Source organism: Taeniopygia guttata, chromosome 8 (assembly GCF_048771995.1).
Source record: "Taeniopygia guttata chromosome 8, bTaeGut7.mat, whole genome shotgun sequence".
Classification (NCBI taxonomy): Eukaryota; Metazoa; Chordata; class Aves; order Passeriformes; family Estrildidae; genus Taeniopygia; species Taeniopygia guttata.
The window spans coordinates 18,794,892-18,822,768 of NC_133033.1; the positions used below are offsets into that span (position 1 = coordinate 18,794,892).

The 27,877-nt window shown below is 42.4% G+C and overlaps 3 protein-coding genes across 7 annotated transcripts in view; 2 read left to right on the top strand and 1 right to left on the bottom strand.

Annotated features, from left to right (window-relative positions):
- On the top strand, positions 1-14,035 carry MFSD14A (major facilitator superfamily domain containing 14A). The gene is made up of 12 exons (XM_002188782.7): positions 1-248; positions 5,483-5,578; positions 6,604-6,666; positions 7,216-7,343; positions 8,400-8,514; positions 9,607-9,825; positions 10,111-10,224; positions 10,690-10,761; positions 11,101-11,213; positions 11,342-11,439; positions 11,976-12,139; positions 12,701-14,035. The coding sequence occupies exons 1-12, from the start codon at positions 162-164 to the stop codon at positions 12,905-12,907; spliced, it is 1,476 nt and encodes a 491-aa protein (XP_002188818.1). The 5' UTR covers positions 1-161; the 3' UTR covers positions 12,908-14,035.
- SASS6 (SAS-6 centriolar assembly protein) lies at positions 14,003-26,830 on the bottom strand. 5 transcript variants are annotated; one of them, XM_030278662.4, is made up of 18 exons: positions 26,698-26,830; positions 25,683-25,743; positions 24,006-24,085; positions 22,702-22,806; positions 22,231-22,402; positions 21,279-21,356; positions 20,193-20,312; positions 19,913-20,104; positions 19,497-19,691; positions 19,083-19,172; positions 18,805-18,984; positions 18,117-18,198; positions 17,725-17,834; positions 16,794-16,916; positions 16,346-16,434; positions 15,811-15,902; positions 15,623-15,725; positions 14,003-14,408 (listed from the first exon to the last, which is right to left on the bottom strand). In XM_030278662.4, exons 1-17 carry the CDS (start codon positions 26,763-26,765, stop codon positions 15,637-15,639), a joined length of 1,926 nt encoding a protein of 641 aa, XP_030134522.4. In that variant the 5' UTR covers positions 26,766-26,830; the 3' UTR covers positions 14,003-14,408; positions 15,623-15,636. The 5 variants fall into 5 exon arrangements, with proteins under 5 accessions (XP_030134522.4, XP_030134521.4, XP_012430650.5 ...); XM_030278661.4 differs by having other exon boundaries at positions 14,003-14,474; XM_012575196.5 differs by lacking the exon at positions 14,003-14,408 and adding an exon at positions 14,585-15,498.
- Positions 26,796-27,877, top strand: part of TRMT13 (tRNA methyltransferase 13 homolog) — a 5,812-nt gene continuing 4,730 nt past the window's right edge. Inside the window, exons 1-3 of the mRNA XM_002188137.6 lie at positions 26,796-26,951; positions 27,280-27,326; positions 27,405-27,471. Coding sequence (XP_002188173.6) covers positions 26,796-26,951; positions 27,280-27,326; positions 27,405-27,471 — 270 coding nt within the window. The remainder of the gene's footprint in view (positions 26,952-27,279; positions 27,327-27,404; positions 27,472-27,877) is intronic.

The window sequence follows — 27,877 nt, forward strand, 5'->3', positions numbered from 1 at the left end:
TCGCGTGATGCGCAGCGCCGGCTGCGCGCGCGGTGGGGCTGCGCAAGATGGCGGCGGGCGCGTGAGGGGTGGCGGCGGCCGCGGCGGAGGGACGGAGGGAGCCGAGGCCCGAAGGGAGCCGGGAGGGGCCGCTGGTGCCGCCCCCGGGGTGCGATGGTAAAATGACCCAGGCGGGCAAGAAGAAGAAGCGCGCCGTGAACCGCAGCATCATGCTGGCCAAGAAGATCATCATTAAGGACGGCGGGACGGTGAGGCCGGGGCGCGGGGTGGCCTGGGGACGGCCGGCGCCGGCGGGGCCCCGGGCTCCGTGGCGGTCCGGGGGCCGGCCCCGGACGGGTAGGGCCGGTCCGGCGGGGGTCGGTGGCCCGCGGGCCTGGGGCGGCCACGCCTGTGTCGGTCGCGGTGCTCTCCCGGCCGCCGCAGCCCCGAGAGCCGCGCTCGGAGCCCAGGCCGGTGTCGGCGGGGGGCTGCCCGAGAGCGCCTGTCAGCGTGTCAGGCTGCCCCGCTGCCCAGTAGCGCAGGTCGCTCCTCTGGGCGCCGCGGTTCGGGTCGCCAGTGCGGCCTCGAGCGCCCGGCCCGGGGCACGGCGGGGCGTTACGGGGAGCGGAGCGGCTCCGGGCCCCGCCTCGCCGAGCGGCGCTGCCGTGAGCGGCGGCTGCGGGGGCAGCGCGGGGCGGGTGCGGGGCTGCCGGAGGGGCAGGGCCCGCTGGCCCCGCCGTGCCCCTGGTCAGCCGGAACGGGCCCGAGCGGGGCACAGACGCCAGCGCCTGAGCAGTTCCGCAAAGGGGCCTGGGAGAAAGGTTTTGCGGTTCTTCCCACTGTTTTGCTTCCTCGTAAATACATAAATTCGAAAAAGAAAGTAAGTTGTCAAGCGTTTTGGCTGCTGGAGCTTGGAGTTGTTTTGGGTGTGGTTTTTGGTTGGTTATTTTTTATATTGATGAGTGCCATTACTTCCAATGTATCATTGCCCCTGGATTTTTCCACTTTATAGCTTCAGTGTGCCCTGTTCTAAATAGAGTGCCTTTATTTCAAATAAAGAGACATCTTGACAGACTAAATTGCTGATTCAGTTTGTCTTTTTGGAACAAAAATGGAGAAGAGGCAGGTGTGAGAGTCACTGTACTTGTTCATCGAAGTGTCCAACTGGCTGGATTACTGAAGTGTTAGGAAGCAAAATGAATTCTGGTATTGGTTGTTGGTGTTTTCCAGGATGTGTTCCTGCTGTTTGTAAAGATAGAAATGTAGGAGACTACCTTGTACAAATGTTAAATGCAAGTATTTTAGATTGAGTAGTACGAGCAGAATAAATGTTGTTCCTCAGGGGACATAGTGCTTCATAATTTCTCTCTGGAGTATCATTGATTAAGATACAGTGTGTTCCCAAGCATCCCTAACCTCTCAAGTTTAACTTTCTTTCTCCAAGAGAGGAGAAAGTATGTTACAATTAACTGCATTCCGTGATAATTTTAGTACATCATTCAGTGCCTGCCACCAGTTTCAAAAGCTGAGTGCCAGCTCCCGTGAGTTCTGTATTAATTTAATTATTGGAAAACATGTAAAAATGAACCATAAACATTAGATGAAGGTACATGGATTGTTGTTAGGCAACAAAAACTTCCACTTGTGATACTTTCTGCATTCAAATAAATGTTTGGGAAAGTATTTGTTTTAAATACATATTTTTAAGTTATGAAGTTTGATATAAGAGTGTTCTTTATAACAACAGCAGAAACTTCATGAATTGAATTTTTTTTAATATTTGCTGGAATGTTAAGTTAGCCTTCGGTGCTTCAGTGTCCTCAGCTGCTTCATTCATTACCCAGCGTGCTGTGTGACATTGTGGGAAACAGATATCTGAAAATGGCCCCCGTGTCTTCAGTGTTTCCCACTGGCAAGCCAGTAATTAATTAAGCATCTTTGTGCAAACTTTCCAGCCTGATTGGTGTATTTTGAAACTGTTTGACATCCAAAAAATTGTGTGAGTCAGAATGAATGTACAGAGGGTTAATGAGGCAGTGGCACAGGCAGAAGGAGTTTCTGATTGAAAACCAAAAAAACAACCCCAAACAAACAAAAAGGAAAACCCATCCATTGTTTCTGCAAAGCCTCTCTACCCACTGCAGTTTCTGCTGGGTCTCCTTGGCAAAGCAGTGGGTGGTGCAGGATCTTGGGTTGGTGCTTGGTGGTATTTTTGTGTTTTTCTATTTGTAGCTTTAGTAGCTGTATCACAGAATGTGTAATGGTGTGTTGTACTCAAGTGTGTGTTGTCCGATTTCACCAAAGGAGAGGTAGTAACAGCAGTGATGTGGTTTCATAGAATCACAAATGGTTTGGGTTGGAAGAGACCTTAAACATCATCTATTTCCAACCCCCTGCCATGGGCAAGGACACCTTCCAAAGACCAGGTTGCTCAAAATCCCATCTAGCCTGCCACAGGACACTTGCAGAGATGGGGCAGCCACAACTTCTGTTTCAATACTTTTTTTCCCCCCAACAATTTAAATTTTTCCTTCCTTTATGTATTCATCTTATGTACAATGATGCATTTTTGAAGCAGTCATAAAATGAACTAGAGATCAGGACTTCATTTGGTACCTTTTTCCTTTCCAGTACAGGAGCAGCAGCTGTGGTCTTATACATGATACCTTTGTTGCTTTGATGGTTATTCTGTTGTCACATGTGTGTTCTTAGGCTAGTCTGGCATGTACACTTTTTATCACTGGCATGACTGACAGTACAAAGTGTTTGATAAAAGGCATTCTTGGAGCTCTGGTTGTGCAGCGGGATTCGCCAGGCACAAATACACTCTGCTCTGGCTGCTGGTAGCAGAGGAGGGTTGCTGTACTCTGACTGGAATATCTCAGTTCCAGATTGTTCACACAAGGGCTCTGTGTCTTTTCTTTCCAGGTCTGTAGCCTGCTGCTTCAGTTGCACTTAGGCCCTTGCATTACACTGTGTTAGCCCGTTAGGAAGGCACAGGGGGCACTTATTGTAGGGTGGGGCAGGGCTGGACAGCCAGCACCTGCACTGCAGCTGTGGGCTCCAACAGTGCATCAGGCTGGGACTGAAACCCTGTGGGCTGAGTGCTGGTAATGTGCCTTAATACACTGCGGTGTAACTGCTTATCCTCCCCTTGCTCCCTCACCTCACCTCAGAAGCACCCTTGCTACTTGATAGTAGCCACCACCTTTAAAAGTGACTGTAGAGGTGATGATCTAAATGTGACTAAATTACTTCTTTTTTTCACAGATAAGAACAAATAGCAGTACCTGTGATAAGTGAGCACTAGCAACAAGAAAGCAGGGAAACTGCACCGTAGGGATCTAAATGTCACTTCTGCTTGTTTTTGTCAGCGTGTTGGAAAGCTCTGTTGGTGTTGCTTACAACAACATGGCAGAGGGCAGCAGTGACCCACCTGCGGCTCTGAAGCCAGCAGCAGTTCCCCTGTGCAGAACAGCCACTGCTTTCGTTCTGCTGTTTGGCTTTGTGCGGGCGGTCTTGGAGCTGCCCGGAGCTGGACAAAGGCAGCACAGGCACAGATAGCCTTGGAGTCACTCGTGTTTGCTGGGAATGGAGGTGCCCTTGGCCACCGTGCTGGGAGGGGTGGGATGGTTTGTGACACCTCCCTCACTGTCTGTCAGGCCTCGGGGGTCACGAGCCAGCAGTGTAGCAGGAATCTGGGGACTATCACAGTGAGCCTGATTTCATGAGACTGAGTCAAACAGCCTACATTGGTACCTGCAGTTTGTGCAGAGCTGGATAAATTTTTAACCCAAAGCTAAAATAAGGATTGTGGGTGGAAAGGGAAAGGGATTGTGGGAAGACAGGATAATTATAGCCACTCTCTGTACCTACAAAGACTGTTAATTTACATCTTTGGGAGAATAGGCAGAAAAAATAGCAGAAATACTGGTATGGTATGTCTGTATTTACTGAAGGGGGCTTGGAAAAGAAAAATAGCACAGTGCTGAGGTACTTTTGTATTTCACCTTTTACAGACTGTTATGGTTGCTTACTTTAGCAATAGGAATGAGTAGGCAGTGAGGCTTTCTGTATTAATTTCCTACTTTTGTTCAGTAAAACTTTTTTTCCTATGTTGGAAATACTGGAATCTGGAAAGAAAAGCTAGGTATGGCTTGCATAAATCTCCTAATAAAGGAAAGACTCTAGTGTTACCTAACTGCAACTTAAAATTGTGTAGTATTTGAGGCTGGAAGGCACCTCCAACATCACTAATCCAACTACCCCAGTCTCTTAGCCCACACAGGGTCAGCTGGGACAGTTTGCTTAGGGCTGTGTCTAGTGGGGTTTGGAGGTTGGCAACTCCACACTTCACTGAGCAGCCTTTCTCAGGAAGGGTTGCTTTCTTGAGACTCGAGTGTGATTTCTTGTATTTCAGTATGTGCCTGCAGTCCTGTCACTGACAGCTCTGAGAAGAGACTGGCTCTTGTGTTTACTCCTCCATCAGCTACTTACACACATTGATAAAATCCCAGCGAGCCTTCCTGGGAAGCAGCTGAGGTCCTTAGCCTGTGTGTGTGCTCAGTGTAAATGAGTGATGTGTCTGGTCACATCAGGGCCACTCTGTTAGTTACTCACCTTTGCACAAAACCAGCAAAGTAGATGTTAATGCAGTGCTTCTAAGTTGAAAGAACACATAGGAAATTTCTGAGGAGTTATTCATACTGCTTTCATATGAGAATAATTAGTGAACCCTGTCCTTAATTTGCAAATGTTGAACTGTGGCATGTTGTTTGACAGCATTTACAGAGTCTACAAGATGAGCAGGTTTTCCCTCCTATTCTCTTTCTGTTCTCTTCAAAAACTACTTTTGATTTTACCAAATCACTGAGAATATCAAGTTCCTTTTGTCAAATCTTTTATCTGCATCTCTTCCTGCATTTGAAGCACACTGTAACTGATAGGCCTGCACTCAGTATTTGGGAACTGATCAGTGCTGTTCCTGAGATTTGCTTCTGGTGTCCATTATTTTAGTTTCTTTCCTGGTTTAGAGCTATGTTTTGTGTGGAGCAGTGGTGCCTTTTAGTAACAGAAGAGCTGTTTGATAGGCCAGGTAGTGAGACTTGGGGATAGCTGAGGGTGAGCACTGCATGGAAGCTTGGTTCCATGTGGCTTTGTGTACACTTAATCACTTTTCTCAAGGAAAATAAATTAGTTGTCTGAAGAAGAGTCTTTTCCCTGTTGCATCCTTGTTTCCCAAATAGGTAGTGTAAGTGGTTTATTTTTTGAAGGATCTGCAGGATTCTGCAGAGTAAGAGTAGGACACTTCAAGACATTAACATCAAAGGGTTAAAAAAGGAGTTTAATTCCATACGTTTAATTCCAATTAGTTGGGTAGCTATTCCCAAGTTTTGAGTCCTGTTTCGTTATTAATTGTTCTTTTTATAGTGTTCAGATGCATTTCTCATGACTCTGACAGATGATCAGATGTTTTAATCACTTGTCTTTTCTCCTCTTTCAGCCTCAAGGAATAGGTTCACCCAGTGTCTACCATGCTGTTATTGTGATCTTCTTGGAGTTTTTTGCTTGGGGACTCCTGACAGCTCCCACTTTAGGGGTAGGTGATCCTCAGGATCCTTTTTCTTGCTGTATGGGAGGTGGGACAATTACTGCAAAGGCACTGAGCGTCTTCTAAATTACATTAAATAAAAATGAAAATGAAATTAAATTAAAATTACATACCACTGAGCTGCTCTCTTGTGCAAATGAATAGTTCTATATTTTTAGATGGTATCGGAAATTTCATTTATTTCATTATAGCAGTGTAATGCTGTAGCACAACAGTTTACATGCAGGTTTGCTAACACCCAAGCTTACATGTAAATAGTTTATTATTGGAACCAGCAAGGTGGTAAGGAAGTTATCTTTTCTTTCAAGACATTGGAATATTACAAATCTAAGGACAAAAATATACTTGAAACATGGTAACCAGTTACACCAGTCTGCTACACCAGTCAGAGCATCCCCATGATCAGTGAAACAGTCATACCAGTGTGTTTGTACCAAGGTTCTTCCTAATGTAGCTGGTTGCTTTTAATTTGGATTTAATTTGTGAGTGATATATTATGACAAACTAAAAGGAGTGAATGCTTAAAAATCTCCAACTCCTACTTTAGAAGCAATCTTGGTGCTGCTCTGAAAGTTGATGTTACCCATCAACAGTGTTTTGGGTATGAACTGCACGGAATCCCTCTCATCCAAACACAAATCAGACTGAGACAGCTGCATTCCTGCATTCTGCTCACCACACTTGAGAGCCCCTTCAGCGTGATGACATCTCTCTGTCTCTCCCCAGTCCCCAGCAGATGACACAGTAGCATTTGGAGGATCTGGTCAGGGATAATTTTCTAGGTTCTCTGTGGTTTATTTATATTTCAGGCACTGAAATCTCAACATGTCTTCCATGCAAATTAAAGATTAGTCACATTATTTGTGGCTTGCCCTTTTTTCTTCTATTTTTTCCTCTGTATTCTATGAAAATAATAAAAAAAAAAACTGCTGTGCATCATAAAGTTGAATGTATCATGAGTGATACTTGTAGTTCAGATTGTGTAAATGACTGTATTCATATTTCCTCTCCAGGTTTTGCATGAAACCTTCCCAAAACATACATTTCTAATGAATGGTCTAATTCAAGGAGTAAAGGTAAGCTGACGGAAGTTAATCAACAAGTACAATTTAAAATGAATGGTGGGAGGAATATAGAAATAACTGCCAACTGAGAGAAACAGTCAAGAGGCTTTTCAATATGGCTATCACATTATTAATAAAATGAGAATAAATTACTGCTGAAAGTGGAAGTGTACATCTTTTTACTTTTAGTAAGGTCTGTATGTACTGTTTGGGTTCATCAAATAAAAAGGTAGTTCCTTAATCCCAAATTATACATATGGTGCTGAAAGTGGATAATTTTTCACTTGGAGTTTGTTGCTGCAGTAGACTATAAAACACAGTTCATGAAACTGCTTATATGACTGCATCATCTGCATTTTGAATTTTGTGTAGCTCTGAGATAACAGATCTCAAGTTTGATGTAGTCAGACGTGGGATGGAAGATCAGTGATGCTTGGCCACATTGCCTTTGGTGCATTGCACTGTATGAATGAAAGCAGAGCCCGGGCTGCTCTCAGACCGTGCTGTGGTGCTACCACGAGTCCGAGCCCTTCGTTCTAACTGCACGTTTTGTTTCATTAGGGCTTATTGTCATTCCTCAGTGCCCCACTCATAGGTGCCCTGTCTGATGTGTGGGGACGAAAGTCCTTCTTGCTGCTAACAGTATTTTTCACCTGTGCACCAATACCACTAATGAAGATCAGCCCATGGTTAGTAAGTTGTTTCATGCCAGATTGGCTGCTGTTTGCTACCTAATGCTTTTGTGTGTAGCATAGTTGATAAAATGCTCTTTGTGCTTCATGGAAGGTTAAGGCTTTTGTATTATTTCTGTGCAAAGCTGGGAGTGCAGTCAACTTGATGCAGCTGCCATGAGGCCAAAGGCCTTGGTCAGAATTTCAGTGGCTGCTGATTTTGGTCTGTGTGCTGTAAGCCCTGTGTCCAGCACATCTGCCAAAGCTGGAGAACACTGTCCAGAGAACTGTGTAGGTCTGGATTGTGGCCACAGTTCTCACTCAGCTACCAGCCAGCAAAACCTTACCTAATGTGGGTGCATGAGGTAACCATTTGTACGGTACCATTTTGCAGCAGTTTTACACTTTGGTTTCTCAAATTCTAAAACGGATCAGCTATCATGCTGTGTGCATCTTACTGACCTGTTAGCTGGCTGGAATATTGCCCAGGTAGGGCAGGAGTCAGAGCCCTGGGCTTGCTCCTGACCCATGCTGCTCCTGGGGCTGGAGCAGGGGCACAGCCTGCACTGACACAGGCCAGTGCCAGCTGCTCAGGCAGCTCCGACAGCCTTTCCTGTTTCCTCCCTGGTCACACAGGCTGCTCATCCCTCTTCAGAAGGAGCTTGTTTGCTAAGTGTACATTAAGGTTTCAAATGCCAAGTGTTAGTGTCTATAGCATACAGATATGGCTAATGTGGAGGCCTTTCAATGACCAAGTTCTCAAAATACTGAGGTTCCTAATTTGCTTTGGGTCATAGACCAGTTAAGTTTATTAGCTGAGCACCTCTTTTCTCAGTAGTACTTAATCACAGCAACTTTTTGTAGGTGTTACAAAACACCTACCGCTGCTTGTACTTGGTGCACGTATGTGTTACACAGTTCTATCAAGACACAGTCGGATTGGCTTTATCCAAGATTATCTCAATAAATTATCAAGATAAGTTGCACAAGGTGATTTACTGTTCAACTGCACTTGGATTGAATAGACTTTTTGTTTCTATTTAGCTGTTCTAATATTTTTTATCATGTTCTTAGGTGGTACTTCGCTGTAATCTCTGTGTCTGGAGTTTTTGCAGTGACATTTTCTGTAGTTTTTGCATATGTAGCAGACATAACCCAAGAACATGAGAGGAGCATGGCCTATGGTTTGGTATGTATTGTTTGGACTCTTTTCCTGTGATGTTCATTACTGAGCCATTAAGTTTCTAATGCTTTTCAAAGCCGTGGTTTTGTTTCTTCTGTGGCAAGTTGATTTCAATTTGGAGTCAGTTTTTTCTGTTTAATTGTTCCTGTCATCCAGTCTTGTATCTCTTGAATATTCTGCTTCTAAATGAAACAGAACACAACCATGTTAAAAACTGTTGTGCCTTTCTTAACGGCTGATATCAGTCTGAATTATGTAGTTTGAGGAGCTTTGCATTGTTCCTGCATTGTTGCCCACACTGGTACTACTCTGTCATCGTTTCAGAGTCTCACCTTTTGTTCTGGAACTGCCATTATGTGATTGTGACTGGCCCTGGCTGTGTCTCCAGTCACTCTTCTGAGCTGCAGTTCAGAACAAACATAGCTGAGTTACTTGTCTCTGAAGTTTTTGCAACTCGCCTCTGGTTCTCTGTTATCTCCTGCCAGGTCCCAGGAGCCTTGACAGCCTCATGTTATTAGGGATTAACAGAATTATTTGTGTTTAAGTTACAAAAGCCATTACCATTCAGCAGGAAGAGCTGAAAGCAATGAATATAGACCTAAATAGTTTCTTTGTGCCTGTACACATCAGGGACTGAGATATGTTGAGAAAGTTCTTTCAGTTCTAAGTTAGTATCTTTCACAAGGCCAGCTGATTAACTGACAACTATTGAGTTGGATTAACCAGTATTTTAAATTTAATATACCCTTTATACATGTGCTTTTTTTAACAGACATTGCCTATTTCACTAATATGAAGATTAAGTACAGCTCATTGCTTCCCAGAGGTATCAGCAGAATCTACAGTTAATTAAACATAATTATGTCAGTACATGCAAGAGTGCTGTGAGCCTCACATTGCTGTCCATTTATCAGAAAATCTTTCTTTAAAAATTGTCATTGTCTAAAATACCCAGCTGCTACCACATAGGCATAGGAAAAAGGTTACTTTTAATCACTGTGTAATTATAATGGTGAAGTTTCTGAAAAGGAGAAAATGTGGGTAGTAACACTGCTGACTTGTCTCACTGAAAAATTTACCAGCTGTTATTTATTTCAGGTTTCAGCAACTTTTGCAGCAAGTTTAGTCACCAGCCCTGCTATCGGTGCCTACCTTGGCCGAGTGTACGGCGACAGCCTGGTGGTGGTGCTGGCTACAGCAATAGCCTTGCTGGACATTTGTTTTATCCTTGTCGCTGTACCGGAATCGCTGCCAGAGAAGATGAGGCCAGCGTCCTGGGGAGCACCCATTTCATGGGAACAGGCTGACCCCTTTGCAGTAAGCTACTTAAATATTTTGCTATTTGTAGATACTGAGATTTGGACACAGGGAAGAGACTGAATTTACAAAAGTTCAGGCTTGCAAAACAAAGCCTTCAATTTCTTCAAGCTTGGCCTTGCTTCACTGGTGATCCTTTTGCTGACAGTCTTGCTAAACTTAGAGAGAATTCTTTGGTGGTGCTGCATAACAACTTCATTAATTGTCAGGCTTCTCAGAGCCCAGCTAGGGATGCTTTTTGGAAATGAAGGTGGAATGTTTTGTAATTCTTTTTTCTTGCCATAGTCCCTGAAGAAAGTCGGCCAGGACTCCATTGTGCTGCTAATCTGCATAACAGTCTTTCTTTCCTACCTCCCGGAGGCAGGCCAATATTCCAGCTTCTTCCTATACCTCAGACAGGTAATGTAACATTTTGGTATGACTTTGAACAAAAGTAAATTTACAAGATTTAAGAAAGTTTTCAGTGTTACTGAACTAATATGGAAAATACAGATAACTAATGTAATTTAGAAGCTTCCAGCAAGTGATGTAAGTTCCCTTGTTCTGTTTTTCTCTTTTAGACAGGCAAAAAGAGAGGAAAGTGATGAATGAGTTATAAAACATTTTCTTGTATTTTGTAATTATTTGCATTATTCTTGAACTGTGAGGTTCTATATATTAAACTGGTGTTATTTTTTAGGGAACAATTTGGTTTTTATTTATGCCCCTTTATTTTCATTTATTTGTTTGATGTGATGAAAAACAGATGAGGAACTGAATAATACTGGTCTTCTGCATTGTGTGTTCCCTCACTGGGGTTGGTAACATCATGACACATGGTTTATGATAGCTAATAATCAAATTGCCTTTTTTTTTTTAATATAGATAATGGGATTTTCATCTGAAAGTGTTGCAGCATTTATAGCAGTTCTTGGGATTCTTTCCATTATTGCACAGGTGAGTTATTGCTCTGTGTGTCATTGATTTGGCAAGCTGAAAAGAAGGAAGCACTGTGGAAAATGGATAACACTGTGGTTCCATAAATGTAACTCAGCTTTTCTGTGTCTGTTGTTTTCTAGATCTCTAGAAATTGGTTAAGACTCTAACTTAGATGAAAACACTTGACAACAAATGTTTGGTTCATTAAGGGAAAACTAAATAATATTTCTGCATGTATTTGAGAATACATGCAGAAATGATTTCAGGTGTTGTTTTTTTAATTAACTCATCAGCTTACTTGTGTGTAACGTTTAGGATGTTATTTTTCTGACATTTTACTTTTGCCCTCTCTGTTAGACAATAGTGTTGAGTTTACTGATGCGGTCCATTGGAAATAAGAACACCATCCTGCTGGGCCTGGGGTTCCAGATCCTGCAGCTGGCCTGGTACGGCTTTGGGTCAGAGCCATGGTATGCACGTTTCACTTTGCTTTGACTGATGCGGGGTTGGTGTGCATTGAATCCCTTCTTGAAGGGTGCGAGTGCAGGACAGCCAATCCTGCGCTCCCAGGGCAGTCACTGCAGGCTGTGTTTTGCAGGATGATGTGGGCAGCCGGTGCTGTGGCTGCCATGTCCAGCATCACTTTCCCAGCTGTCAGCGCCCTGGTCTCACGAACTGCTGATGCCGACCAGCAGGGTAGGTTTGCTCCTGCTTCTTGGAATTCTAGTTGAGGAATACCGTGCAGACATACTGGGGTCTGGGCTTAGTGCTCATCATCCAGGCCAAGTCTTGGCAGGGCAGCCCAGATACCCAAGCTTAGGGCACCACATTAAATCCAGGTTGCCAGGAAGTTGCACTGTGTGTACCATGTACTCCTGCTGCAGAGGGAAAACTCAATGAGGCCTTACAGTTGCAGAACATTCAGCAAACTCCACGCACTGTTCCTTTCTGTTGCACACAGTGCTCTCTCCTGTGTGAGACTGTGTGCATATCCTGGCCTCTGAACTAGCTTAGCATGGCAGCATGGCACTGCCCTCTGCTAGAGGCTGATGGAAAAACCACTTGACTATATGATAATGACAGGCTCTTTGTGCCCCGTTTACTGCAACCCACAGTGCAACAACTTTTAGGACTTTCCTGCCTGCATTAGTTTCAAGTCAATTAAGGCATTAGAAATAGTTAATTATGTATGTATAACTATCGATAAAGAACACGTATTTTACTTTTCCCAGGTGTTGTTCAAGGGATGATTACAGGCATTCGAGGACTGTGTAATGGTTTGGGACCAGCGCTTTATGGTTTCATATTCTATATATTTCACGTTGAACTGAATGAACTGCCCATGCCTGAATCATCGTCAGGAGGTAGTGTGGTTGCACAATACCATTTACAACAGGTACGTTTCTTTTGTACTTACTTACTGCTTCCAAAAGAAGTTAGGAAGGGCTCCTGTGCTCATCTGTTCTCCAGTTTGATGCTGTGGTACATTCTGTTGCTCAGACAGTAAATGGAGGGTTTAGAAAGAGGTTTCTAAGTCCCTCTAGGGGAGGGTTGTTTAACTGATCTGTTTAATTGTATGCACTAGTTTAGCTTAATTTTCAAATAGCTACAGCTGACAGTCGTAGACAACTGTGACCTTTGTGAGGAGAATACCTTGAGGGAAGGGTGGACAGATAGCAATGGTGAATGTTTTTGTTTTGTTGTCCTTTTACCAAGCTTTTTTTTTTTATTATTATTAAGTTTCTGGGGAAACTCAGCAGGAAGAACTTGCACTAGAAAAGGAAGTTGGCAAGGATTAATAAGAATCGTGTACTCCCTTGTCCTAAATCTTAGGATGTAATGTTCTTTCACACTGTATTCGAGTGTGTGTCAGGCAGCAGCTCTTGGAAGTGGGTAATGAGCAACTGTAGGCTGTTAAGGTGTGTTACACTCACTAACACTTTCTTGTTGCTTTCAGAACTCCATAATTCCTGGACCCCCATTCTTATTTGGAGCGTGCTCTGTGCTGTTGGCACTACTTGTTGCCTTGTTTATTCCTGAACACACAAACCTAAATGTAAGATCCAGCAACTGGAAGAAACACTGTGGCAGCCACGGCCATCCCCACAGCCCACAAGCTCCTGGTGAAGCTAAAGAACCATTACTGCAAGATACAAATGTATGACAAAAATCCAGGAAGATGGTTTGGACTCTTCTTTCATCAGCAGTCTGGGATACACATTCCAACTCCGTCAAAATGTAATTTCTTAAGGTAATCTTAAGAAGCATCATTCTGCATGAAATCTGTAGGAATTGAAACAGGAACTTTCTCCAAAGACGTTGCCATTGAACTAAAAACTTACTTGCTTTTATAAACAACTGTTACTTACTTGTCTCTTGCCATGAAATACTGTTACTGCTAAACTTTACATTCTTAGTTCAGAGACAAACAATAGAGTCAAGGCATGAGCATGTGTCCTTCTGTTTCCTTACGGTGGTGAGCTTTAATTCTAGTCATGCTACGTCTCAATGAGACAGACTGGCATCCATGTGGACCCATTTGTTTTAATGTTGTAAAATCTTGGGTCAGCTGATTCAAAGCCTTAATGTAAATGTACTTAAGTAGGGAGGTGAATTGGTATCATTTCTTTTAAAAGTCACATGGCAGGTTTTTTTTTTAAGTTTGTACTAATATAAAAATCACACAAGCACGCTTGCTGAACAGTAAAAGTTATTTTTATGTAAGTGCATTTACTCTATTTTTAAAGAAACAGTCGTATCAAACATGTGTTGAAATACGAAGTGGGTGTTTTGGGCCTACAAATTTTAATACTGGCTCTAAACCTCTGCTTTCCTCTGTACCGTTTATTAAACCACTCTATTTCTGATGTTTGCGTAATCATAAAGGACCTCAAAACTTGAATACACAGACTGAACTCTATAAGCTGATAGCCTTGAATCTGTCGTGTGCTATATAGTGGCCTTTGAGGACTGTCACAAGAACCCTTTTGCATTACAGAGCTAAAGTTTTAGTCCTAAATTTTCAGGACCCTTAGTACAGAAGAGAGCTTTATACAATTACTGATGTGAATTTCTCTAAAAGTGTATATTTTTGTGTCCAGTTGTATTATTTAAGTGTTCCTTTGTATAAATTTGTGTATAAAGTATTGTATAGGTTTAAAATGTTTTCATCTTGTGGTTATTGCTTAATGCTTTTTTACCTTTGAACATTCACCATGGTTGACCAAGAGCAGGAAAAAAAATGTAAATATACTGTTAATAAAGTTGAATATTTTAATGAATTTTTAAATAATTGTGAATGTCTCTTCAAACCTTAAGTGAAGTTCAGTAGTTGCATATGTGTTATACTTCAGCAGGTGGAAAAAGTCATCTGGAGTAGAGATCCAGCATGGAGCATTATGTATTAGCTAAAGCAGCCCTGAGCACAGTGGGAGGCTCCCTGCTTCCAGCAGCACAGGACAGAACTGCCTGCAGCTGCTCCTTGGTTCCTGGGGACCCAGTGAGCAGGATGAGCACAGGCCCAGGCTCCAAGGGACAAGTCAGTTGCACACAGCCAGCCTGGCCAGGGCTCCCATTGGATTTAAGTGGCCTGGGAGATTCTGCCGCACTCCTGTGCCAGCAGCTCCTCTGCACTTCGAGATGAATACAGCCTCAGGCACGGGCACCTAAGGACAGCAGGAGAGAGGAGCTCTGCGGGGCTGGGCTGGGGGAACAACGAGCAACATGGAAAACTGCAGAAAAAGGTAAATAAAACAGAGCTGTTCTGGTGCTTACCTCAGCTGGGAATTCCAGTACAGTGGAGATGTTGGTTGGTACTACTAAAGCAGTAACTAATCAGAGCTTTTGATAAAAACCATTTAATATTTCTACAAAAACATATACATGACAAAACCAGACACTATACATTAACATGGTGCTAATTTTTAAACAAATGTACACATCTCACACAGCAAAACAAACCACTGAAATGTACAATCCTCTGGGTGCACTTGAGTAACTAAGGTAAAAGGAAATAAGTATCTTCACCTAAAGTAAGGAATAGTCATTGTAAGGGTACTTTGCCTGGCATAAGTCCATGCATGCTCATTCTGCTGGGGACACCAAGTCCCAAGTGGTTATTATGTTGAACCCAGACAGTAGAACAAGCTAAACAGATGTAAGGGTATAAAATTTCTGTATAGTCTTACAAGTTGTAAAGGATGATTTATAAAATAAAGTAACTTTAAGATGTTGATACCTATCAACAGTTAACTAGTCAGCTACTTCACCTTTTAATGTTTCATGCATGGTGGCCTATGGAATGTAATACTGAGAGATTAACAGAAAAGTTAGGGGAACCAAGACTGAGAATTTTAATTTTCTACCTTCAGTGAAATAATTTAGTATTTTTAGTATGAGATTATTTCTAAGTCTATATGCAAGTCAAATAAGCTGGTTCCAAAATTAAGCAAGTTTTTAAAACTAAATCATGCTCCCATATGAGCTTGACCATTACTAAAATGGACAGCACAGCACAGTTCTCATGTGCTTTCACCTCATCTGTTCTCTGAAAAGAGTGAAGAAATAGAAATTCAGGTAATTGCTCTCAGGGAATGTACACTTCACTAGTTATAAGAAAGAGCACTTTGGTGAGTTTTTAGGAAGATTTACATGTCAACAATATAGTAAGAAAATTCTGCACAGCCCTGGTGATGTCAGTGTTGTTCCCACTAAGGCTCCTTGTGGCTTCATCTTCTTCTCCTTAGGCTCAAGCACCTTGAAACATCATCCAAGTCAGTCAAGATCCCTTCCTCAAAGAAAACTGGCTCATAAAATTTTGTCAGTTCACACTGATACTTTACTAATACACTACTGCAGGACACTCAAAAGAGACTCTTACTGTAAGAAGCCTGTCTATGATCCAGGAAAATAGGCCGAGGCTGGTGTTCCAGCAGCTTTTGGCGATGGCTGTGCTTTGGCTGGCAAGTATGGTTTCAGGTACTCTGCGGAACAGCACAGGACACTGCACTGAGCCAGGGCTCTGCCCTTCAAGTACATTTTAAACAACACCCGCAGTTTCCTACTTACCCGAGTTAAGTGTGTTTTGACTAAGCCCTCGTAAAGGAATGCTGTCATCTTTTTTCTTGAAATACTTTGGTTCCAACCCCAGTTGATCACCACTAGAAACAGAACGGCAAATTAAAATTTAAAGCAAATTTAGTTGGTCGTCGGTGCATTATAATGAGGACAGCTACAGACTCGCTCAAAAAACCTTCACTAGAAGTGTAACTACTGTGCTTCATGCCATGTAAAGTTAAACCATCACTGAGCAGGTTAAGAACAGCCTAGAACACATTTTTTCAGTGACCCAGTACTGATGGCTTAGATCTGTCAGCAGGAGCAACGCTGAACTGTTGTTCCTTGGGGCGCACTCCTGCAAGCACAGCTCTTCCTTTGGTTTCAACAAACCAACACAAAACTGATTAGCATCAAAATGCAGAAAGGCAGATCACAGAACCAAGCTAATACTAGAACCTTTAGTCAGTTCCAAACACACCAAGATGACAAAGGGCTTTATAAAATGAAATAACAAAAACACTAAATTGCAGTAGCTGACACTCACTTCTCCTTGTTTGCTGCGAGACCTGCTGCAGGCACTGTGTGAGCATCCAAACATCGACTGGGTTTCAAAAGCTGTGAGTTCAACTGAACCTGCAGAGAGACAAAGAGCTGCAGGTTAAGACTTACTCCAGATCTGAGAGTCCCCTCCCCCGAGGGCATTCACAGAGCCAAATTCCCAGAGATTCCTGTTTCTACACCTCACTGGCCCTGCTGTGCAGCAAAGCCTGTGAGAAACAGCCTAAAGACAAGCATTAGCTATGAATAACAGTCATAATGCTCAAGGCAGAGAGCCCAAGAGTAAATACAGGAAATATTTATGCACTTTGAGAAATAGTCAAAATGTTGTTTTGATATTTTATACAACTTAAATAAAAATTTATACAATAAATAAATAAAATTGTATACAATTTTATACATTCTTAAGGAAACAAAAGAGTCAAAGTGCCTGCCTTTGATACTGGACATTGGGAATTTCCATTTTTGCCGTGTATTGGTTCCATAAAGTTCTGGAAGGCATAGAGAGGAGAAATGGGATGACTGATTCCTGAGCTATGAAAGGATGGTCGGTCAGGCTGTAAAAGAAATAGAAACTCATCCATAAATGAGAAACATAATTTTACAAGTAACTGTAGAGATTAAAAATTCCAAAATTAACAAATAACTGCCATTACAAGGCCAACACTTATGTGAGTCTTCCTGATGGGAAGAAAGCATTTTTTTCAAGATTTGCACACTTAAGGAAAACCACTTTGAAAAAGTTAGATGAGGTGAGCACTCTCAGCTAGTAACAAGCTACACACCCTGTTATTGATTAAAGCACTTAATGTATCCAGCTACAAATCCAGAGACCTCTTTGTATGAACATTGAACCAGCAGCTCATCAATTCCCTCTGTTGCTGTGACAGCAGAGATCTGCACAACACAGGGTGAGAAGCAGTAAGTTACAGCATTCAACAATGACTGGAGGAACGTTCCTCAGCCCCTGACTTTTCCTGTTTCTAAAAATTACTTTATCGTTAAGAGTATTGAAATAGTACACTTTGGGTTTTAATCTTTACAGAGGCAATTAGTAAGTTAACCACTCAACACAAAAAAGCCGCCTTTTTTTGTCTTCACTCTGCATTTCATCTTTTCAAAAATTAATTCTGTTACTGCTTTGTGTATTTTACGTAAACAAGAGCTTAGAAGATTCTCACATAGAAGGCTCAGGGCATCAAGAAGCATCAAACAGGGTTTTATACTGTTGAAAAACAAAAAAAGCCAAACCACACCACCCAAAGCTGTAAGGCCAGAAGAAGATGAAAGCACTTGTTTTTTTCCTCTTTGAAGGCCCTGCATTTTAGCAACTGATGCGCACCTGACCAGCCTGCTCTACCTTACCATGCTGAGAGGTGAAACAGCAGCCCTCCCACCAGCAGGGGCACTGGCAGGACTGTCCAGCTTCTTTGCCATCTGAACTTCACTCAGCTGTCTGTTCAGCCACGTGATAACTGCAAAGAGGAAGAAAAAGCTCAAGTCCATTTGCTCTCTCGTACAATCTGGGAAATGGCCAGTAGCCCTTCCTTCTCCCTAGTACCATGCAGAGCCATTTGATAAAGCTTCCTCCCCTCTCCAGGCCTCTGAGCACCCCACAGCCCCAGGCTTGTTTTCCACACACGACAATAATGGCAGCTCTTCACAAAAACCCCAAAAATCGCTTCTTATCAATTTCAGCAGTAGTGAGATCACTGGGTCATCTTTACAGAGAGAGAAATCAAGCTGTATAAACCTACCATTTTCATTGGTTTTCAGCAACTGCTTACTTTCTTCAAGTTTTTGTATTGTACTTTCTAGCTGCTCTCGTAGCTTGCCAACCTGTAATTCCCATAATAATTGTAACACTATCAGGAGTGTTATACTACTAACTACAAACAACAAAAAAAAGCATTTATGAAGTTATTCTAAAATTAAAGAAGTTTGAACTCAGTTTGTCACAAAAGCAACATAGTAATTCTTTTAAAGGAAGCCCTACTTTCAGCTAGGATTTTGACAAGGTGACAGCCAGAATCCTTTCTGACCTTTATTTTTCTATGATTAGTGCAAGGACTCTAAACAGGAGAATGTCCTGTTTAATGGAATGGAAGAAAAAGGTTCACTCTGTTCTTGTTCTTATTCCCTTCACCAACTTAACACATGAATGTGCCTTCTAAAAGGTGCTGATTCATCATTACATTGCTTTGTTCTCTTAAAACAATTTTGATTACTTTCCATATATAAATGGATGGCTTTTACAAATCAAGTTAACATTAAAAATTCTGAAAGTTGATGACACATTTAAATAAATACATTAAATAAGCAAAAGAGTATATCTATTGCATGGAGAGATTTAGTATCTTATTTCTATAACTAAGTTAAAGCCCACAAAACCCAGCAAAGTCCATACAACTGCATTTCCAGCACACAAGGTTAACCCATCAATACCTCCTGCTCCTTCATTCGAAGGGATTGTCCCATCTCCTGTGATTCCCTCTGCTCTTTTTGAAGTTTCTCTTCTTTTTCTGCCAACAGTTTTTCTTGCTGAATTGTCACTGTATTTTTCAATTTTAATTTACTCATTAGAGTTTTCAAATCTCCTTGTAATTTCTTGATAATTTCATTAGCCTATTAAAAAAACCCAAGCCATATATTACAAAAATAAATACCTAAGAATAAGGGAGATGCACAAGGGAAGTGTCATGAAATGCCATGTTCAAACAAACCTTAAGGAGCTCAGCTGACAGCGACTTAATTGTTGTCTCTAGTTTCTCAATATGCCTCTGTTTTTCCTCTGTACTCTCTTCCAGTATCACCTTGAAAAGAATGTTACAAAATACAATAAGGATGTGATATACATTGTTTATGATTTCAAGTAGAATGTTCATAATTCTTAAGAGTACTATCCTTACAGGGAACCAACTGCTGCTTTTCAGTCAAATTTTATAGGATCAATCTTCTTTTTCCTACCAACAATACCATAAACTATTACTCCAGTACCACAGGATTAAATCTGAACCCAGTATACTTTTGATGCCATCATTTAGAATCTTAACTACGGCTGTATTCATAAAAACTGGCCAGCAGCTCCTCTATGGAAACCACAGTTAGGAAAGTTTTAAAAAAAATAATGAAAAAACCTTTTGCTCCTGTGTCGCATCTAGGACTTCTTTTGTTCTGGTGACGAGCTGATCTTTGTCTTTGATCTCTTGTTCCAAGACAGCAACTCGTGTCTGCAGCTGATTAATGAGCTTCTCTTTTTCATGACATTCAGCATCCAGAGTTGTGTTCTCCCGGCGCAGGGACAGCACCTCCTGCTTTGCTCTCTGACATTCCTAAATGTTGGGAAGGAATTGAATTTTATTCTTCAAGAAAACTCTTCTTCAAGAAAACTCATAACAGTAATTTAAACAGACATATTTAAGCAGTAAGCATAATATGAAATAAAGAGGAAATAAATGAACTTAGTATGCTGAATTTCCTATAACGTGCCCAGGCAGGCACAGTTAATGCTCTAGCAGCAGTAAGCTTAATTTTGGGCATTGGGAAGCCGTACATCTTCTAATCCAGAAAGCTTTGCTTTCAGTTCTCTGACTGTGGAGTCTCCTTTGTATCTTCTCTCTGTTAGGTCTTTATTGATGACCTCGAGTTCTGAGAGCCTGTTCTGCAACTGCTGAATACTTTTCTGATGCAAATTTTCCAATTCCTTTTTCTGTTGCTCATGCTGTTGTTGGTACTGAGTTTGTGCCTGTGAGAAGCACAGAAATGAAGCAGTTATTTGATGACTCTGACTATTCCAATACAAGAATCCTGTTCATTCTTTCCAACCGTTGTACCTGGAGAGCTCTTTCCTTCTCACTGGTCAGCTCCTGCGAGTGTTTGTTACTCAGAGCTGTAGTGTAGGCTGTCCATTCATTTTTCAGTTTGTCAAGTTCCCGGCTCTTCTCTGACAAGCTCTGTTTAAATTTGACAAAGCACATAAAGTTTAAAAATGTAAACATTTCAGTCAATACCGAGTGACTCTTTACTGTTACTTATTAAAAGGACATGGAATTATTAAAAAAAGTCTAAATTTCAGCACCAGATGCTGAAATATGTTAATTTTGTAAGCAGGAAAAGTAAGGCACTGAGAAGCTGAAGAGCACTGTTCTAATGCTGTGGATAAAAGAATCTGAATTTCCAATTGCATTTTTTTCCAGCCACTATTTAAGCGTGAAAAAACAGTCTGCTGCTCTCTACCCTTGTAACACAGGGCACTCTGTTAGGGAAAAAAAAAAATAAAGTTCTTCAGCAGCATCTTTTCCTTTTATTGATTTGTAATTCTACATTCCAATTCAGCAAACACATTCCAGTAACTCAAACTGAAGCTGCAGACATGAGGCAAACAAATATTCCATTCAAAAAATAATTCTTAAAAGTTTGATCAGAATTGTTCTATTTCATTATGGTGAAAAAAGTCACCTTGATAATTGCAGAATCTGACCCTAATCATTCTCTTGAAATACAGAATTACTATGCTGACTGCAAAATCCAAAATGGAGTAATTAAAGTCCAAGACTTCCAATTTATTTACCATAGTTTCACTATTTTTCCAAATAAAACAATTTCCAATGATTCATGGAATATATGAAGTATATTTATCATTTATCATCACATGACCATATATTTAGTATTCAATTTGTGTGTGCACAGACCTCTGCACAAAATAAAGTAAAATTCTGCTTGAGTACTGCAAGAGCTCAATTTAATTCTTCAGCTGCAGGCTTTACTCACTCTCAGAAAGGCTACAGTAGACTATTCTCTTCACTCAGTCTCAAGTCAGTTATCTTGGCTAGGTAGTGGCTAACCAACCAGCCTACAAAAAGGGACATTTTCCATAAATCAAAAAAGTACAACACACAAAAGTTAAAAATTTATGTTACCTGTTGAGTGTAGCTCAGTTGCCTGGTAAGATCCTCTTCAGTTTTCTTAAGCTTTTCTTCCAACATCTTTTTATCCTCCTATGTACAAATTAACATCAAGTCAAATCCTTAGCTCCCAAAATACAAGTAGCATTTAGCTCCCATTTAATCAGCACACCTGCCTAAGCACCCTTATACTCACTGTATTGGTGAAAAGATCACCTTATTTAATAAGTGTCATACTGAATAAGATATAATTAGTAAAGTCAAAAGAAAAGCTATTAGCCCACAATGTAAAAACCCCAAGTGAAATTCTTACCAAATTTCTACAAGGAAATGGTATTTTATTTGCAAGATATGTTTACAAAGGAGTTACCTAAACAAGAGATCAACTGAAATACTGTAAATCTATGTTATTAAAGTTGCTTATTAGGTGCCTAGAAACATGACAGCACAACAGTCAAGCTATGAGACCTTTAATTTCTCACAAAATGAAACCTACCATGCTAACAAACTGCATCAGCATTCCCATTTTAACTGGCTTTTTACAGCTGTTAGTCCTTTGAAGCCCACCAAGCCTTACAATTACCAGCAGCCTGTGCTTGCCTACAGCCATGTGCAGAACAGAGACTGAAGGTTCCAGTCAGTCCTGCAGCTGCTCTGGCCATCAGCACAGGCTCTGAGCAGGGGAGTGCAGCAGCCAGAGCACTCGGCAGCTGCACACCGTGTGTAAAACACCTCCCTTCCTGCCTGAATATACACAATGCATTTTCACTGCCTGGGTGATGGTAACAATTCAGACTTTACAACATGCACCCAAGTAGCTGCATGCAATTATGTATTTGGACTAAAAGGAAAAACAAACCAGAGCATACAACTTGGTACATACTTCTGAATTTCCCAGAATGAAAAAAATGCTTAAGTACATACAGCATTGAGGCTTAGTTGCAGTTACAACAAACTTTCATTTTACCTTAAGGCATTTCAAACAGTTGGCCAAAAACTTCTTTATTTCTGTATCAGTTCCTGGCAGGAATTTTAGAGAGAGATGGGTAAGGTGTTTGAAAGGGTTGGTCTCCACTACATTTAAAGAGACAGGTGTGTGATCTAGAGCTGGTGCTGAGGAAACTAACTGCAGCAAAAACCTAGGGAAAAACCAAGATAATCAAATGTTTAGCATTTTTTTTTTTGAAACTACCTGTAGTTCCTAATCTATTTCACAATAAAATATATTTTTATATGTACAGTAAAAGGCTGTCCAGTTTTTGCTCAAGAAAGAATTCTCCTCTAAAGACTCAGGCTTTGCCACATCCACCAACATATTCAGGTCGGAGCAGGTCAGATTGTCCTTTCCTACTGACTCTTTTCAGTCTGAGTGACTGACAAGCATTTTAAGAACTCAGCAGGTACACACAGAGTAACGTGGCACACACTTGCGACCTACCTTGGGATATCTTTGTTCTGCTCCTGAATGCATTGCTGAAGCAAATCTATGAATTTTTGCGGGAAAGCAGAGAAGTCTACCAAGAGACCTTGCTGGGATTTCAAACTATATGAACAGACAGAAAAAAAAATTAACAATACAGAGAACTGTAATTTATTTCCTGTAAAATATTTTGTTTACACTAGTAGAAAGAACCACTTCTGATTATTTTCAACCAGAAGTGTGTCCTCATATCACAAAATCACAGAAGAGGTCAGGCTGGAAGGGACCACAGTGGATCAGCTGGTCCAATCTCCCTGCTTGAGCAGGGGCAGCCTAGAGCACATCTTGGATAATAATCCCCAGAGGATACTTCTGAACACAAGAGTTCTTGCAAATGGACTGCACTAATTAAAAACCAGAAGTTGCTGTGGAACAAATGTGTTTCTTTGAGTAGGCATCACCCTCACAGCTCAGTGCGGAGGAGTGATGGGACAAGCACAGGGAACAAGCACAGGACAAGGAGGGGAGCCTCAACCATTACCTTGATCCCCCACTCGCCCATCTCTGCCCCCTTCTCCAGTCATAGCAAATTCAGACAGAAACATGAAACATCCTGCAGTGCACGCACAAAACTCTGCCTCCGTGCAACGAAACACTCCTGCACATCTCTCCTGCAAACACTACTTTGCTTTTGCCTTTTGATCCACATACTGATCACACCTCCCTTTTAAAAACAACACCAAAGCCACCACCCCATGCTGAATCCTCAAACAAACAAAAAACCCACACAAAAAGCCCACAAAAAACCAAACAAAACATAGCAAAAATAAAATAAATACCCAAGGAAAGCAGAAAACTGAACTGTTCATCTGTTCATGCCTGGAATCCAAATATGATGATTTGCTCAAATTCTGAGCAAGTAAATGAGACCCAACAGTACAATTATGCAAGAAACCCTAAGATACAGGTTCAGGTCTGTAAAACCATGCCCATGCAAACAAGACTTTCTTCTTGTAATTATTTCCTGAACTAGTACACACACACACATACACACACAGTAGTCTGTAAGAAGCAGTTAGGATAAACAGAAGATACCAGCAGTATTCCTCTGTAACCTGAGCTGGTTGCACTCCTGAACATGGCTGCTTCACCAGGTTGGTGACTGGTCAGAGAACAGTATTAACAAAACACTGACAAAACCCCACAAGTGAAAACTGCCAAAACCTGAACTCTAACACAGACCACTAGAAGCTACAAATATTCCTTTTTTTTTTTTGCCATTTAGAAATGTTTCATAGAGAAAGTACTCTAATTTCACTTACCTTTGAAAATCTTCCTCTGATATAACAAGGTTATAAAGAAAAAAAGGATCAGTATCATCAGTCAATCGAACAGCTAAGTCCTGAAAAGATGTACATTTAAATAAGATAAAAATACTATAAATCTTTTAAGCCAGCACTGCAAACAGTATTGTATGCTTTCATTGTTTAGTCAAAAATACAATAGAATTGTGGCAACTGATTCAGAACGTGTAAAACATTACTATTCAACACAACTTCAAATATTACAGCAAGAAAACAAGGAAAACTCTTTCACAAAAACAAACCAAGTCAAACATTAAACTTTGATCAGCAAATGTTTTGAAATTCAGTGTGTAGCCATCATTTTTCAGAGAAAAAGCTATTTGCTCTTTTTTTCCCCTCATTAAGTAAATGTAGCACTAGCAGCCCATGTCATGATTTAGTAATACATCACTCCCATAACTGGAAGTCTTTCAGAGCACACTGCTCCTGAAGTTTATGAGACCACCAGCTGCTTTTCTATACTTGAATACAGAGCTCTGCAGACTGGATACAGCTGAATCCCATCTGGCAAACTGCAGGGTTATGCTGCTTAGCTTTGAAACAGACACTCATTTGACGTCTACACAGTGTTTTGGAAAGCCTGCCCTCTCCATAAGCATTAAGCCTCCAATTCCAGGGATGGGGTTATGCAGTGCATTGGGCTCAGGCAGCTGCTCCTGAACAAAGCTTGCCCCTGTGGCAAGAATATTCCCCAGCAGAGGTACAACAGTAAAGCAGAAACGTGTCAGCTGTTCCTACATAATGAAGTGTGACACAGCACTGTACACACACATAACTGAAACTTTTTTAGTTCAGGTGCCAATAACACCAACAAAACTCTCAGCTGGAGATGCACAAACAAACTCGGGGATTTACAGACACGGACAGTTAAAGTTAATGCTAGCCCAAGCCAGCTGGGGTGGACTGATGGGTGGGATTAAATGCCTGCTTGGTCTGATGTCCCATTAGCTGATTAAGCATTGGAAGATCTCCTATCACCCCTTGATGGACTCAACTGCATTTCCAGACTCCTCCTGATAGAGCTCAGCACACACTTCTAACTGAGCTGCTTCTGCTCAGAGGGAAGCACCATTATCACTGCCACCAGGAGCAGGATCTGACCAAAACTGCTGTATTCCTATACAAACAAATCTTTGCCCAACAGCACCATAACCCACCCATGACCAATCTTAACATCATGCTGAAGGGATGAACACTTTGATGACAAATCAGACATACAACAGAAGAGATAACAAAATCTCCAGTAGTGGTCTCATTGTGATTTTCCCTGAGAAAGATGATTTATTTTAAATTTTTTTTTTCCCTGATGTGGAACCTTGAACTAAAGGTACTCCTAAGCTCTAACTCATGTTCCCCTGAGCATCTCCAAATACTTTTAATATGCAGGCTTGCTAAGACCCATAGACAGCCAAACTAAAATAGAGGGCTAAAAAAGGCTGGGGGGTGGGGGAGGGAGGGTGGAAAACCACAATACCAAACCAACTAAGTTACTCAAAAAATCGTATAAGAAATAAAGTACGGTCAAATGGCAAGCAATAAAATCCCACTTTGCTTTTCCTTTTTCTACTTATTCTTCCATAAAATAAAATTCAGATAATACCTAATGAATGACAGATATATGATTAATTTACAAACCTTTTTATGAACGGGATTAGAAATTGACAGTAGTTCAATATTCACTCGAACATTTAATCTCCTGTGTACAAAAAGATTAAACTCAGTAATAAATCAAGAAAACATTCTCCAAATAATATCTGTTCACAGCTTCATTAAAGGAAGCAATGACATCTCAAAAATAAAAATTTAATCAGAAACATTAATAAAATTCCCCCCAATGCCTACACTTAAAATTATAAGAGTTTCAGTAACTGCAGCGCCTCAGGCAGAGCTGGTTTTTTGCTGCTTGCTTGTTATCCACCACACTTTAAATAGCGAGGCAGAAGTTTTGAAACGTTATCCAGAAACTATAACTTTTGTAGAAGCCTGCTGAAATTAACGACTGCTCAAACTCCTGATAATAATAAATACAGTGCTACCTTGCCTTTAATGATTTCTTACTGAGTACTAAGTCACTTATATTACAACGCACACCACAGCAGCCTTTCCGTGTTTTCTCAAACTGCCTAACCAGACAGGACCCATAGTGCCGAAGTTCATCCTATTTTGAAGAGACGCTTCACATACGGAATGTCTGGGCTTTCCCCGACACCGCCGCCGTGCGCACCCTCGCACAGGCGGCTCGGACCCGCGGGTGCCGGGCCTGAGGGGAGCCGCGCCTGAGGAGGCCGCGGTGCGGGGGAGAGGCGGGAGGAACCGCGGGCAGCGCCGGGGCCCGGCAGCCGCCGAATCCCGCCTGGGCCCGGCAGCCGCCAGGCCCTCGGGTGGCCTCAGCCCCGGGCACAGCGGCGCTTCCGCAGAGCCGCGGCGAGCTCGCTCCGCTGCCGGCGGCCCGCAGCGTTCCATCCCTTGGCGAGGCACCCACGGCAACCGCCCCTCCCTCAGCCCGAGGGTGCCACCGCCAGCAGCGCCAAAGCGCGGCACCGCGGAGCGCTGCCCAGCGGCGCCGAGAGCGGGCAGGAGGAAAGCGGCTGTGGCTCGCAGCCCCTCTGAGGAGCGCGGAGAGCCTCCCGCGCAGCCGGCCCGCACTCACCGCTCCTCGCAGCCGCAGCCCCGCACCCGCACCGACACCGCCCGGTCGAAGATCCGCTCCGCCGCCATCTTGCTCCGGCCGCGGGGAGGGGCCGCAACATGGCGGCGCGGGGGCCGCCGGGAGCGGCGATGCCGGCGCCGGGGCAGGAGCCGGAGCCGGGGCGCTGCGCTCACTTCGTGCTGAGGAAGAGGCGCTTCTGCAGGATGATCCCGGCGCCCGGCAGGCGCTTCTGCGGCGAGCACGGGCACGAAGAGGTGCAGGGACCCTTCTCGGGCCGGCGGGGCGGGCGGGCGTGGGGTGGCCCCGCTCTCGTGGCACGGGTGGGAGAGGCAGCGCCGGTGCCTCCCTTGAGCCTCTCTATGTGCCGGGCACTCGCCTCAGCCCAGTGGTAGCCCTGACCTTGCATTAGGGGTTTATTCTTTTAGGATCCAGTCAAATATTAAGTTCTCGTCTCTGTTTCTCCCTTCCGGTTAACTAAGTTATTCTGAATAGCTGTTTTATGAAGCTGATGCCCCTCAACGGTTTTTTTAAAACACAACGCTGAATGCATGCTGAAATGTTTTCTAAAACTTTTCTAACTAGGAACAAAATGACAGAAAAAGAATTCCGTGCCCTCTTGATCCAAAACAGTGAGTATATGTAAAAGCTTTTCCCGTTCTTTGTCAGTATTCACATGATACTTACTTTTCTCTCCATTTGGCTTTTAGCACTGTGTATGAAGACCAACTACAAAAGCATTTAAAAAAATGTAACTCAAGAGAGAAGCCAAAGCCTGTAAGTGCAATGTAATTTCAACACTTCCTCTCGGATCTAAGACCTAAAACATTACAGTTCTGCGGAGAATTTTCTGTGCTGACAGCAGCTGTGAGCTGCAGGGCAGCAGGTCTAGCAAAGCACTACTGCTGAAATGCAACTCACATTCCAGTCCCTTCATGTTCTCTGCCCCTTCTCATTGTAATTTGGTACACTTTTTCAGTTCTTGGTTACAAATAAAAATGTTGAATTCATTTTTCTCAGAAATAACCCAGGGAAGAGGCTCTCACAATGCCATTCATTTCAGAGGCTGGGTGAGAGCTTGTCCTGAGAAAGCAAAACCTGCAGAGAAGCTCTGGGTATCCCAGGCACTTGCCCACTCCAGGCAGGCTGGCAGTGAGCCACGGAGAGCCTGGCTGAGAGCTGC